This window comes from Epinephelus lanceolatus, chromosome 13 (assembly GCF_041903045.1).
Source record: "Epinephelus lanceolatus isolate andai-2023 chromosome 13, ASM4190304v1, whole genome shotgun sequence".
NCBI lineage: Eukaryota > Metazoa > Chordata > Actinopteri > Perciformes > Serranidae > Epinephelus > Epinephelus lanceolatus.
The window spans coordinates 39,569,774-39,583,431 of NC_135746.1; the positions used below are offsets into that span (position 1 = coordinate 39,569,774).

The following is a 13,658-nucleotide window of genomic DNA, read 5'->3' on the forward strand; positions in this document are numbered from 1 at the left end:
TGTTTATCTGATTGCTGCTATCAGATAGGACTGTTTTTTCTGTCTGACCTTGGAATGCAGCGTTTCCTTTATTTGTTTAAGATATAACACCATTGGCTCATATTTTCTCCAGTCAGCATCCTGTTGCCAGCAGGATTTGCTCCACTGACCTCGTCTGTCCTCCCACTGGCTGAAGTTTATTTTTTGACTTTACTGAAAGGTTTGTATTAGATGTCTTAACCAAGAGTGTCCCACTGGTAAAAATGAACTGAATACTGAGCGCAATGTTTGAGACATTTTGAGCTTTTTAAATCCATGACATAGGTATTATATAACTTTGATGACATCATCCCAGTCATAATGGTTGCACAGAAAAAATACTAGGGGGGGAAATAGCAATTCTTTTGCCACAGACATGGCACAGCATGTTTTTGAAGCATCCCGGTAACTAAAAAAAAATCACGCCTCATCTGTTTTTTTTAAAGAGCTGCAATGCATTACAAAGAGCAGACTGACTTCTCCTGCTAACAGGTTCTGTATGTGTAATATGGATACATTGTAATATGACGAAGGATGTTTTTTAATAACTAAAACAGCCACAAATCCCTGATCCATGAAATCCATTTGCTCACTTGATCCATTCATAATTGGACTTTTAATAGTATTAATTTTGTCTGTAGGCTACATCACAACAAAGTAGTTAACAACAACAACAATAAACAGAATTGAAACAAACCCAAAAAGAGACCATTTATCTATGTAGCTTACTTAATTATTCAGGGTAGAAGCACAAATATCAAGGAAAAGTGACCAAATCAACAAAGTAAGGAATGTTTCGCTTCTGAAATGCTCTTGCTGTGGTATGATGCCTGCGGTGGATGGAACAAAACTGGGTCGCAGCCATGGCAGCTGAAATACGATGCAGTACACCTGGTGTAATTGAGCTGAACTTTAATGGATCATAACATACCAAGTATGGAATTAATCTGCAGATGCTCCAGTTTGAAATGAGACCAAACTTTTCTGTGGATGTCAGTGTTTGAGCCATGTCAAAGACCAAAATATGGCCTGCAACAGACAGTATGGCTTGTTGTTTTTAGCCAAGACTATTTCCAGCAAACTTGTGTAGTAGTGAGTCAGCAATCAGTGATGGTATAAAACAGTCAATAAAACAGGTTTAGGTTTTACATGTGCACACAAAATATTGGGCTGATTGGTCTTGTGGTTTGGCTGAAGGACAGATGGATACACACATGTAGGCACACAGGACCAAACACATGATCCCTTTCAAGCTTACAGCTGACAGAGATGAAAATACATATATTAATTTGTGCTTTTTGCGTACATAAAAAAGTACAAATATAGAAAATGACCTGCTTTTAAATTATGCTATCTGTGTTCAGTCTGGCTGAATGTGTTGTGAGGTTGCTAGGGGCTTGATTAGTTATTTTTTTAGACTAACAGGTACCCCGGTCTCAGTACAAATCGAATACTAACAAAATTACATAGACCAGTTTCGTGAAACCAGCCTCACACATCCATTTGTCATGAAAACAATGAAAGTTCCATGAACACATCAATGTCAAAAAGACTATTTCTAAAACAATTGAAAACTACAAAACTGACAAACAATGGTGTCAGTAGTACTGGACCGCAGGTGGGAACTTTTACAGTATGTGTGTGACCTGAAGTGACAATAGTAAAGTGTGTCAATTTGTAAAATTGGTCATATCTGTCAAGTTTAGTGTTGTACAGAACATTGTGATCACAGTCCTACAGTCCAACAGAGCCCAAACCATTCCCCCCATTTACAGCAGCTATATGAACTATTTAAGAGCCTGAAAAGGAAGGGGCCAATTTTTTAAGTTACGGCTTCCGTTTAAAAACCACAACAATTTACGGCCCCATTTCACAACATATGTGTATGTCTCTGGTGTAACATCATACCAAAATGTGTGAAGCAAAATAAATTGGATAACTGCTTTTCAAACAAATAGGCACTTTGCTCCCTGCCTCCCTGTTGTGTTTTCTTTTTCTCCATCAAAGCACACAGACCTAAGTCCCCTACAACAAAAACAACAAGAGAAGGGAAAATAAGTTGTGGCAAGGATTTTCAAAAATAAACCACAGTGTACTTTGTGTTGCAAAATACCACTATGTCAACAATCAGGCGCCCAGAACTGGGTGCCAAGGTCTCTGGGATCTCATGAAGCCCAGTGTGTTGGTGGGAAGATTTCCATGTCAGATTTGAGGCTGTAAGAAGAGACTTGGAGAGGTTAGAAAAGACTATTGCTTAAAAAAATAGTCACCATGTGTGAGCTTCAGTAAAATCAGACTACTGCTCCATGGAAATAAAAAACAGGCTGATGCAATGCTTCAACAATACCACACAGCAGCCAAGAGGTCTATATTAAGCTTCAATGATGAGTAATCTACAGAGCTGATAACTCTTTATCAGAGGTGCTGACTCGCATGACTCGGACTTGAGTCAGTCTTGAGTCACAAATGTAATGACTTTAGACTTGACAAAATAAAAGAAGACCAGCAACTTGATCTGGACTTTAACACCAATGACTCGTGACTTCACTTGGACTTGAGCCTTTTGATAAGTACTTGATACCTTCCACCAAGTCCAAAGATGAAAAGTATGTTTTTTTTTTTGACTTGGTATTCATGACTTGACTTTGACTTGAGACAGATGACTTGAAAGGACTTGACTACTTTATTAAATATTAATATTTTACTAGATATTGAGAAGTTACATTTTGTTTTTACAATATGATGGCGCTACCACAGCCCCTGAGTCATTCCACGAAATCTGCACCTTTTCAACTTTGAAAACTTAAAATTTAAATTAAATTGAATTGCTATTTTTTTTTAAGTTGCCAGGGATTAAAGACAGTTTAAAGTTACAAGAACTTGTACTGTGCCATCTCAGGCTTTGGAATTTCATATTTTATGACTGTTTTTCTCTTTAATGGTTTAATAGTTTTGTCAAACCCCATTATTGACCTTAGTATAACTATATATAATATGCTTAATTAGACATATGTAATAGATGACAAATATATCAGCAATACTCTGGTCCCTTTTTTCATTGAGATTATTTTCAGATGTGTTTTTTTTTCCAATTTGAAATTTTCATTCAGATTATCAAGTGCATCCTTGCATTGAGTGGCAATCACATGTCTATTTAGAAAAAAAGATATATTTTTTAGAAGAGAAATATTGAAAGAATGGCCCAGTCCAAAATAAAACATAATTTAGATTGTAATGGTAAGAGCTGAAAGTCCATTTATATTACTGTTATATTTTACATTTTCATGACATTAATAATAACAACAGGATTGATTGTGAGCCCTGTTACGGTAACCGGGCTGACATGACTAATGGATGACAGGACTCACATTCTACTGCCTACACTGTTTTACCTCCCAAGTTACAGAATATCATCAGAATATTGTTTTACACTTGATTGGCAGTGTTGTGTTATTGAAGCGCATTACATTTATAAGAGGTCTAATGTTTTTTTGTCATTGCAGTGCATGCATGCATTACTGACAAACATTCTGGATTTTTTTTTTTATTGAGACAGATTATTGTCAAATTGGTCATTAACATATTAAAACACATTGAGTCATGTTTAAGTGATATTAATTTAGGAACATTTAACAATATTTAATTCATTTAACATAGTACCAGTAGTAAAAAGATTTTTGTAGCAGTTAAACATAACTGAAAACAGCCAGACCATACAAACTCATCATATGTCAAAGGCCTCATTTTCACAGTGAAAAAAAAAATCAAAACAGTTTGATCATAGTATTGATATGAGCTCAATTATACTTACATGATGACCTTCAAAAATAATTTAATTATATAAGGCTGACTGTTAAAGACAGTAAAAGTAAACACTGATCTGTGCCACACCTGTTACTCATGTCAAATCCTGTTACTCTGGAAAGGTAACAGGGTTGACCATTTCAAGCTAAAATGCTTATTGCCAGTTAAAACAAATGCTAGCCTAAGCACATGCTGTGAACTTTCAAAGGCAGTTACCTGTAGATACTGATTATAATATGAAAAAATAAACAGGACTGTTTATTTTACGCCAGGATTGACGTTGTATGCTTGCCCCCCCTGGTCAAACCTTAATAAAACATCAAAAATAGTATATCAGAGATTAGACAAACGTACTTGTCATTGAAGTGTTAGCATCCAAGTTCAGAGATGATGCATCTTCCTGTAAATCATGTCAAATCTAATAACAGGATTGACATGAAATCAGGGGACACTGATAAACTGATAAATATTATATATATATATATATATATATATATATACATATATGTGTGTGTGTATTTTATTTTATTTTTTTACAAAAAACACTGTTTAACATTAAGATCAGACATAAAACAATATGTAAATGTGACCATTTTAACATTTTGCCAACATTTTACATTTGAAAATTCCTTCTGGGGTGCAACAATCATAGCGAGGGACAGGCCAAAAACCTCACCCTCACCCGCATAAAAGTAATTTTGATTTTTTAAAACAATATTTAATTGACTTTATTTTAATTAATGCCAGATTGAGGATAGAAGACATAATAATGTTATATTTTCCCTTGATAGGAGGCAGGTAGCTGTTTGTCCTGCAGAGGCGCTGTTCTCTCCTGATTTCTGCAGCGTGTCAGCGGAGGCCCGCCCACGCTGCAGCGATGGCTGCCTGTTGAAAAGGAAGTGCGCAACTCCACAGCACGGCAGAGGCAGAGGGGGCTCTCCACGGGGCAGTAGAACCATAAAACCGGGACTACCACTTTTAATCGACAGCTCATTCAGTCATTTCTTCCAAAAAAAATGACGGCGTCCATTATTTCTCCATTCTTCGACTACAGAGAAGCGTCCAACAAGGTAAATTTCGCTTATCCGAGCAGAAAGCGGTCGCCTGAGGTTTCTTCTTCTGGAGAAAACATGCTAACATTAGCCTAGCCACTTTTGTTAAGTTTGATGTCACGGTTTAGGACAGTATCACGCATCACCCACATGCTTGTTGACAAGTTACAGTACATTTGTGTCATCATTAAACACCATTCGGCTCCCTTAAACCAGTTAACGCTGCGTTTGTGTTATTCAGAAATAAGTTTTTGGCCAACTTTGTCTGCATTAAGTTGCATAACGTTAACGTTATGCAACTTAGGTAATTTTAATGCGACGCACACACACTGAGTAGACTGTTGAAAGTAAATTGTTACTGAAATAAAATGGCTACGTTGAATGTGAAAGCCCAGCGTGCGTGCGTGCGTGCGTGTGTGTGTGTGTGTGTGTAAACCGTGAAGGCTAGCGTTGTTTATAACTGCACGTAACGTTAGCCATTAAAAGTTAATTCCCGCTAACTGTTAACTTCCTTTGCGTCTTTCGTCTGTGTATGAACTTTGTGTTAAGCTAACTAGCTCATCGTCACTGTGTTATCGTAGTTATAAAACGGTAACGTTAGGTCATGGAAGATGTCATGAAGTTGCAACACAGCGTTATCGTATTAGCCAACGCTGCTTTTTTTTAATTTTAATTAGCTGTGTGTAAGAATCTTACGAGCTGTCGAAACCGTTTTCAGCATCCACCCCTTTATTTATATTTTCCATCAAGGCCATAAGATTGACAGTTATTGCTGCTGCCTGTCATTAGTATTCTGCATGGATATCAGTGCCCCAACAGAGTAGAGTGTAGTTAACGTTACAGGTCAGTCAAATATTGGCCATGAAATGCAGAGTAGCAGGCGCGTTATTCCCAGAGCAGACCTAATTATTAAACCAATTTGTGCGCCTCAAGCAGATTTGTACATTTTTAGTTTCGATTCTGGACATGGATTGCTTAGGTAATCTGTTAAATTGCTGGTAAGGCAGGCTGTTTTAAAGAGGCATCACATGTGCAACGCATGCGGTAAATATAGAATTAAAGATGTCCCAAAGTGGCTTTAAGGCAGTGCTTCTCAACTTTGGGGTCATACAGACTACTCTGTTTACAAAGACTGATGCAGATACGTTTGTGATAAGTTAAAATATACAAGCTGATCTGTGTAGTCTTAAAATACAAGACTGTTTACACAATGCTTTTAGACCTCTTCCAATGCTCATTAAGGGATAGTTTGGATTTTTAAAGGGGGTTTGTAAGAAGTACTTATCCATAGCTGGTGTATTATCTACAGTAGATGGCGGTCAGCACACCGGAGGGGTGACACGCAAGCCAAGCAATGTAATGCTGTGGAGGGGTCAGCAACAAAAGGTATTTTAGCTACCTAAAAAAATCCTACTTAAAACAATCTATCAGTTTTCATACACCAGGGCAAAGTGCTTTACAGAACAATAAAACATAATAAAGGATACAGCTCTATAATTAAAGAATAAAGAGGAGGAAAAAGATAAAAAGGTAAAATTAGTTCTGCATTAACAATTAAAAGAATCCCTATTTAAAAATAACAAAAGTGCAGTCAAGAGATGCAAAGATAAAAATATTATTTAAAATGGAGTTAAATAATGTTACAGTGCAGTTAAAGTCAATAAAAGTATTTCAGTAATAACAATTACAGTGCAGTGCAAGAACTGAAAAAAAATATTTGATTGAATAAAAGCCAGCAGCAAACAGAAAAGTCTTCAGCCTTGATTTAAAAGAAGTGAGAGATGGTGCAGACCTGCAGTTTTCAGGGAGTTTGTTTCAGATATGTGGTGCATAAAAACTAGATGCTGCCTCATGTTTAATCTTGACTCTGGGGAGACAAAGCAGACCTGTCCCAGAAGACCTGAGTGGTCTTGATGGTTCATGGTGTAGCAGAAGATCAGAAATATATCTAGACCCCAAACTGTCCAGTACTTTGTAAACCAACAGTAGTGTTTTGAAGCCCATTCTCTGACAGCCAGCCAGCGAAAGACCTCAGAACTGGAGTGATGTGAGTTAGGTGGCGGTAGATCAGCAGCTGCTGTGTTCAGTTAGCAAAAACTTGTAAGTCGTGTCTGATAGATTTGATGAGAGCATAGGGTTGAACCTGAAGCGGTTAATGGCTCCTTTTGTAAGGGCAAACTGTGTGACACAAGTGGTGACAATACTCCAAATATAGCGTACACTTCATTCAAAACGCAAACAGCAAAATGTATTTTAGCCACCTAAAAATCTGTTTGAGTGTAAGCTGCACTGCTTTCTGCCAGACAGCCTGACTGTGAAGCCATTCCATATCTATTGTCTCATATTAGCCACCAGACTATTGAGAAAAACAGTAATTTTAGCTCACTGACCTCCGGAGCTGCTGGTCTACCTCACCTCGATTAGTTAGTTAGTTTGTGTTATTAAATGACTTTGGTGAATCCTAACTTTTCCCCTTTTTATAAAAAAAAAAAAAAAGCGAAGGTCATACAATAATACAGACTAACTGGTCAAGGCAGCAGTAGACCAGCAGCAAGGTCAAGCAGTGAAAATATTCTAAGTACTTAAGCTGGTGTTAATTTTTTTTGGTGGCTAAAATATGTTTTGTTGCTGACCCCTCTACAGCAGTACATTGCTTGGCTTCTGTGTCAGTCTACTGCCAGCTTCTCCAAACTTTGGCGTGCTGACAGACTGCATTTAATAGGCCAACAATGGATAAGTACCTCATACAGCCACACCACTATTCCTTTAATTCCTAGCAGATTTAAACAGCCATTAGCAGATATTTGTCATATGACTTTGGCTCAAAGGTGACATAAAGAAATATAAACATATTCTCCATCAGGCCCTTTTTGAAGCTGTCAGTTTAACTTTGATTGTTTAGGAAGCTGAAGCACTAGCTGATGCTGAAGTTGTGTCGATATATTAAAAACACATTTGTATTGCAGCCTGCATGAAATGCTTTGTCATGTAAGATACCACATGTGAGCTGTGCTGATGTAAACAGAAGCACATTAGGTCCAAACATAGCTTTTAGGAAGTAAGATTAAAATTCATGTTTCTTAGTAAATGCCTGCTTTTATTAACCTGGAACCAGTGTCAATTTAAAGCAAGTCTCTGTTCCTAGCCAAGTTTGTGGTAACTTCGACTGCTTTCTAATTTCTTTTCTTTTGCTTTACAGAACAGTAAGATGTTCAACTACAGCAACAACAACAGTCTTGGTGGACCCCAGCTGACGTCTGTCCCATGCCCCAGTGCCAACCTCTCCCCCTGCACCCCCGCTGGGTCCCTGCTGGACAGGAAGGCAGTGGGGGCCCCCTCTGCAGGAGGCCTGTTCCAACGCCGTCACTCAGTCAGCCTCCCCAGTGCAAAGTTCAGCCAGAACCAGTTTGTCAACAACCTTAAAAGGGATCCCCCGGTGTTGGTGGGTAGCGGCTGCAGCAACAACAAGGAGAACCATTTCCGTGAGCGCTCCTACTCTGAGCTGGGGGACAGGCTGTGGTCTAGCACTCAGGTGTGCATGGGCGGAAGTGGCCAAGTCAACTCGAGCCGCTATAAGACGGAGCTGTGCCGGCCCTTTGAGGAGAATGGAACCTGTAAGTATGGCGACAAGTGCCAGTTCGCCCACGGCATGCACGAGCTGCGCAGCCTGAGCCGTCACCCAAAGTACAAGACGGAGCTGTGCCGCACCTTCCATACCATCGGCTTCTGCCCATATGGCCCCCGGTGCCACTTCATCCACAATGCAGAGGAGCGCCGCGGCCCCCCTCCCCTCTCCGCCTTCAACAAGATGGAGCGCCCTCGGCTGCAGCACAGCTTCAGCTTTGCAGGCTTCCCTAGCTCCAGCGGCCAGCAGGACAGCCCCACCTCCGTCACACCCCCACCCATGTTCTCCAACGAAGACCTGACAGAGTGGCAGAGCAACCCATTTGCTTACTCCAGCCAGGAGCTTGCCAGCCTGTTTGGCCCCAGCTCAGGACCCCCACCCATGTCTGAGCATCAGGGTCTGACCCCACCTTCCCCAACTGCCCCCTGCCTTTTCCAACCTGCGTCAGAGAGCTCCCCCAGCCCCCCGGACTCTCTGTCTGACCAGGAGGGCTACCAGAGCAGCCTAGGCAGCCAGAGCGGGTCTGAGTCCCCGCTCCTGGATCCCTCCCGTCGCCTTCCTATTTTCAGCAGGCTCTCTGTCTCTGATGATTAAGGCGTCTGCATCCCTGAGCTGAGATGGGAGTAAAGGAAAGGGAGGGAGAGAGGAAGATGGAGACCATTCACCTCCCTAACTCCCCTTTCCTCCTCTCAGCCCTGTTTACAGAAGAAGCAGGCAGCTCTGTGGATTGTTTTATCCAGCGAGTCACATCAGAAATCCAGATCAAGTCTCTTCCAATATTCTGAACAGTTGGTAAAGCAGAATCTTATTAGCTTAGCCCTGCACTGGTGCCATGGTGGAATGAATGTGAAAAGTAGCTCAGAGATCCCATTATAAAGTAGTTTAATATGGGCCGTAGGAGTGGAAGTGGGGTCAGTGTGTGTGTGTGTGTGTGTGTGTTCAGTACAGGGTGTCTCTGTGCTGTACAATGTGTGTTGCAGTGTTGTGTATCTTTACACAGCCATTATTATTATTATTATTATTATTATTATTATTATTATTATTATTATTATTATTATTATTATTATAATAATTCAGTGTTCAGCTCAGATCAGCACCGCAAAATCAACAAGAGGAAGTGGGAAAGATTCTAAAAGTGCCTTGCCTAGCTTACACTAGTCACAAATACTAGTCATGCGAAGCCAACAGTAATCATGCCCAGTTTCCTTTTCCTTTGGCTTGTCACATTGACAGATTGCTTTCCTTCAGTCAGCCTGGAGTGCTGGTGCTATGTGCCTTGTAATATAGAGCTGGTGGTCAGTTATCATTCTGTTTGCTTACCAGAGACTCACTTTTTAAAAACAGCCAGCATTGGGATGAATCTTTTAATGGGATTCAAAATGATTTCTGGAGTTGGAGGTTGAGTTAAAGGGTCATTTCACACAAATTACCAGAAAATGGATTCTCTCATTTATCATTAGTGGCATACCTGTACAGACCAAATCACCATGTTTGTTTACAATAACTTCTGGGTAGCAAACCCCTGTGTCAAGTACGTAAAAGCAAACAGCGCTGAGCAAACGGTAACTCGGGTTAGTTTTTAGCCACCTAAAGAGAGCCTGCCAAAAGATGTTGTCAGTTTCAGTGCACGCTGTATTTAGAAAATTTTCACAGCTTTACCTTGCCATCAGACTCCATAGACAAAAACATGTCGTTTTACTTTGCAGAACACAAGAGTTGCTGGTCTAATGCTACCTTGACTGCTTAGTGTGTAGTAAAGAGTTGAAACAATTTTAAGTAAAGTGCACACTTAAACTAATACTCATCTTTTTTTTTTTTAGGTGGCTAAGACACAATTTTCTCCAGCCCCCATCCACAGCAGTACATTGCTCAGCCTAGCAAAGCAAAAAAAAAAGTCAGATAGTTCGGACCACCGTGTTTAACTATGTATGTTTAAACGTTACAGTTATGGCCAAAATTGACAATAGAAATAAACAAGTTTCCAGTTTTCACATATGTCAGCAATTCAGATTGATAGTTGTCGTTGTTGTTAGTGTGAAGTCATAGTGATTTGGTCTCTGGCTGTGCAGGTAGTGTTGATTATTTGTTTGGAGATTTCTGTCTCCATCCTAGTACATTGGAGATGTGTGAACTGTGCTCACAGTATTAAAGAGTTCCATTTACATTAATTTAAAGAGCAACATCTTTCCCAGCGCGGTCTCCGTGTTATTCTATTGTCCACAAAAGTCACTGGAGACAGTTTTCACCCAGACTGTTCCTTTTGTGCGAAGTCATTCCAATAACAGCTATTCCCACTGAGCTCTCTGGAGTAACAGAGTAATGATTTGATCACACCCACGTGAAGTGGATTTTCGCCTCGCGTTGCTCACCCCAGTGTGGACGCTGGAATGTTTTTTGGTGTATTTTGCAACAATATTTACTATTAATCGCTGCGCTAACAGTTGTGCTAACTAACTGGGGAAGGCAGCTAAATGCTAGGTAGTTTCTTAGTTAAGTACAACCGATAGCTGGAATCAAGTGATGTTAGCACGGTAAACAAGGAGGCTCAGGGCCCTGAACCAGCATGAACCAAGATGATAACACTCTTAATTGTTTTTCATATTGTCATGGCAGCAAATTACTGCTTTACTTCTTCTGTTTACTTTGCACAGTAGCAAACCGCCTTAAATCACTAGAAGTGTTATTCTGAGAGTCAGCTCAACAAAATAGCTTACACTAGTCACAAATACATATTTTCAAATCTTAGCATATAACATTACATCTTTGCTCACTAATCTCTGAGCCCTGTCCCTTTTTGTTCTGTGTCTGTACAGTATAAACGTTCAGTGGCAGAGCTCCTGTGCTTGCAGACGGCAACAATACATTTGTCCTCCATTTCTGATTCTCTGTAACGTCAGGTGAATCTCAACTAGACTTCAGTGCTAATAGGTTTTTACAACACAGCGTCCCACAGATTTCTCACTCAAGTCAAAAATTTCAACTCGTGTGAATAGTGCAAATTTTCCATGTTTGCAATCACTTTGTAATCTGGCTGTTGAAATTACTTGCTTCATGTTTCAGTGTGAACACACCTTAACAGAGACTCTACACCGTAGGGGTTTAACTGTTAAAATAATTTCTTTGCCAACAATTTAATAAGGAGAGAAGTATTTGTTTTGTTTTTTAAGATTTGGGTGAACTGACCCTTGAACAGACTGCCAGCAGACAGCATTTACAGCAGGTGGCAGGCTCCTCGTGTTAACTGGTCACGTTTGTCTTAAGAATTCAAACTCTGCTAAAATGTTTTGATCGTTTGATCATGTTGGTCAGCAGCTGAGCCTGTCCAGCCCCCCATATATCAGTTCTCTCAGTCAGCTGTCTGAAATCAAACGCGCTCCTGTTAATTCCACCATGTTCATTATTATCATTATCATTATTATTATTATTATTATTATTATGTTATTATTATTATTAGTATTATTATTATTATTGTCTAGTTTTTTTCCCCCCCAAAGCCTTGTCAGTAAGGGCTTTGGCAGTCATTGCTTATTTATCAAAATGTATTTATTGCTGATCTTAAGCATTTTTATTTTGTATTTATCTCGTTAATGAAACAATAGAATATATATTTTTCCTTTATGTGAAATTATGATCTTCCGTATTAATCGCAAGATTGTGAAGACCTGTTTGTGTTATTATTATTTTTTTTCCACAGTTAATATATTACACTGCAATGACATGTTTTGTAACATTTGATTTATTTTGAAATCTTAATTTAAAACACAAAGGTTTATTTATTGTCCTCCCATGTGTTGGATTGCAGGTCGAGCTTCTCTGTCGCAGTCTGAAGGCACAAATGCACTGGAGGCATCAGAGTTGATGCCCCTGTGCATGTTAGAGACAAATTGTCGTTTGGGGGGGGGGGGGGGGGGGGTGTTAGGTTCAAATGATGTTAAAAGCTAATACAGTATTAGCAAACTAATCAGGTAACTAAGCTAGTGGCATATAGTTGTTAAGGGTGTGGATAAAGTGTGAATACACTCAGGGTGCAGGTGGTGCTGGGTTAACAGGGTTCTGTATGCGGCTGTTGGGTGTTGGCGGCTCCAGAGATGATAGCCGGTGTGTCTGTTTCTGAAGCTATTTCTTTCTTTCTACACATTGTTTCCGTTTTTGCCAGAGCAGCTGATGCCTAAAGTGTGAAATTCACAATGAATGTATATAAACCCCAAGTTTAATTGACAAGTGAAATTAGATCCGTTTTATATTTGCAAAATATTTTTTAAAATTTGCAAATCTTTGTATTTGTAGAAGGTGTTTTATATTTACAGATTACACATTAACACACAAACTGTTGATCTGTTAACACAAATAGTTGTGACACAAACTCTTTTTCCGAACCTTTCAACCATGTTTGGATTGCACTAAAATGTTTGGAGAAAATATGTTTGTATTTCTCAGATACATAAAACAATACATTTAGTGGTTTTAGACCTCCATCTTGTGTCATTCTAGAACCATCTGCAAAAATAATATTGCACAGCACAATTAGGGCTGGGCGTTATCGAGAAAATCAAGTATCACAATAACTTTGACCAAATACGTTGATAATAATATTATGATGATATTGTAGGGTTAACTACTGGTGCTTTCACAAAATATGTACTCAGATATTTTTTTTGTTTTTCATAAATAATCATCAGTAATGTGGATATGATGACTAATTGGGTGAAGACAAATAATAGAACAGCTACAACAGTTGGGCAAGTTCTGAAAATGACATCACTTTACTGTAATGCAGCCTTTAAAAACAGGAAAAGACAACACAACACATATCCAAAGTCTACAAGCATATCGAGTCTCATATCACCATGTTGATATATTGCCCAGCCCTGAGCACAATATTCAAATGTGACTATTAATACTTACCTATTGAATTTGTTTGAATGCTGGAACCCTGTTTACAGCTCCCACCTGCATCTTGCTAAATGTTAAATTTCCAGACTGAAGTGCCACACAGTAACCAGAGCTTCCACTGTGTTCAGGGCTCATCCCTGCTGCAGTTCTGGGCAGCATCTTTATTCTCTCAAATATAAACTGGCTCTGGAACAGTCCCATCAGTGTCCTCTATTAGGATGATTTGATTATTAGTATCACTGAATCAGTTTAACCCTGTGACTAAA

The 13,658-nt window shown here is 39.3% G+C and overlaps 1 protein-coding gene across 1 annotated transcript; it reads left to right on the forward strand.

The window, feature by feature from the left end:
* The first annotated feature begins 4,715 nt into the window (after window positions 1-4,715).
* LOC117270823 (mRNA decay activator protein ZFP36L1-like) lies at window positions 4,716-11,825 on the forward strand. The gene is made up of 2 exons (XM_033648731.2): window positions 4,716-4,892; window positions 8,074-11,825. Exons 1-2 carry the CDS (start codon window positions 4,839-4,841, stop codon window positions 9,091-9,093), a joined length of 1,074 nt encoding a protein of 357 aa, XP_033504622.1. The 5' UTR covers window positions 4,716-4,838; the 3' UTR covers window positions 9,094-11,825.
* Window positions 11,826-13,658: the final 1,833 nt, after the last annotated feature.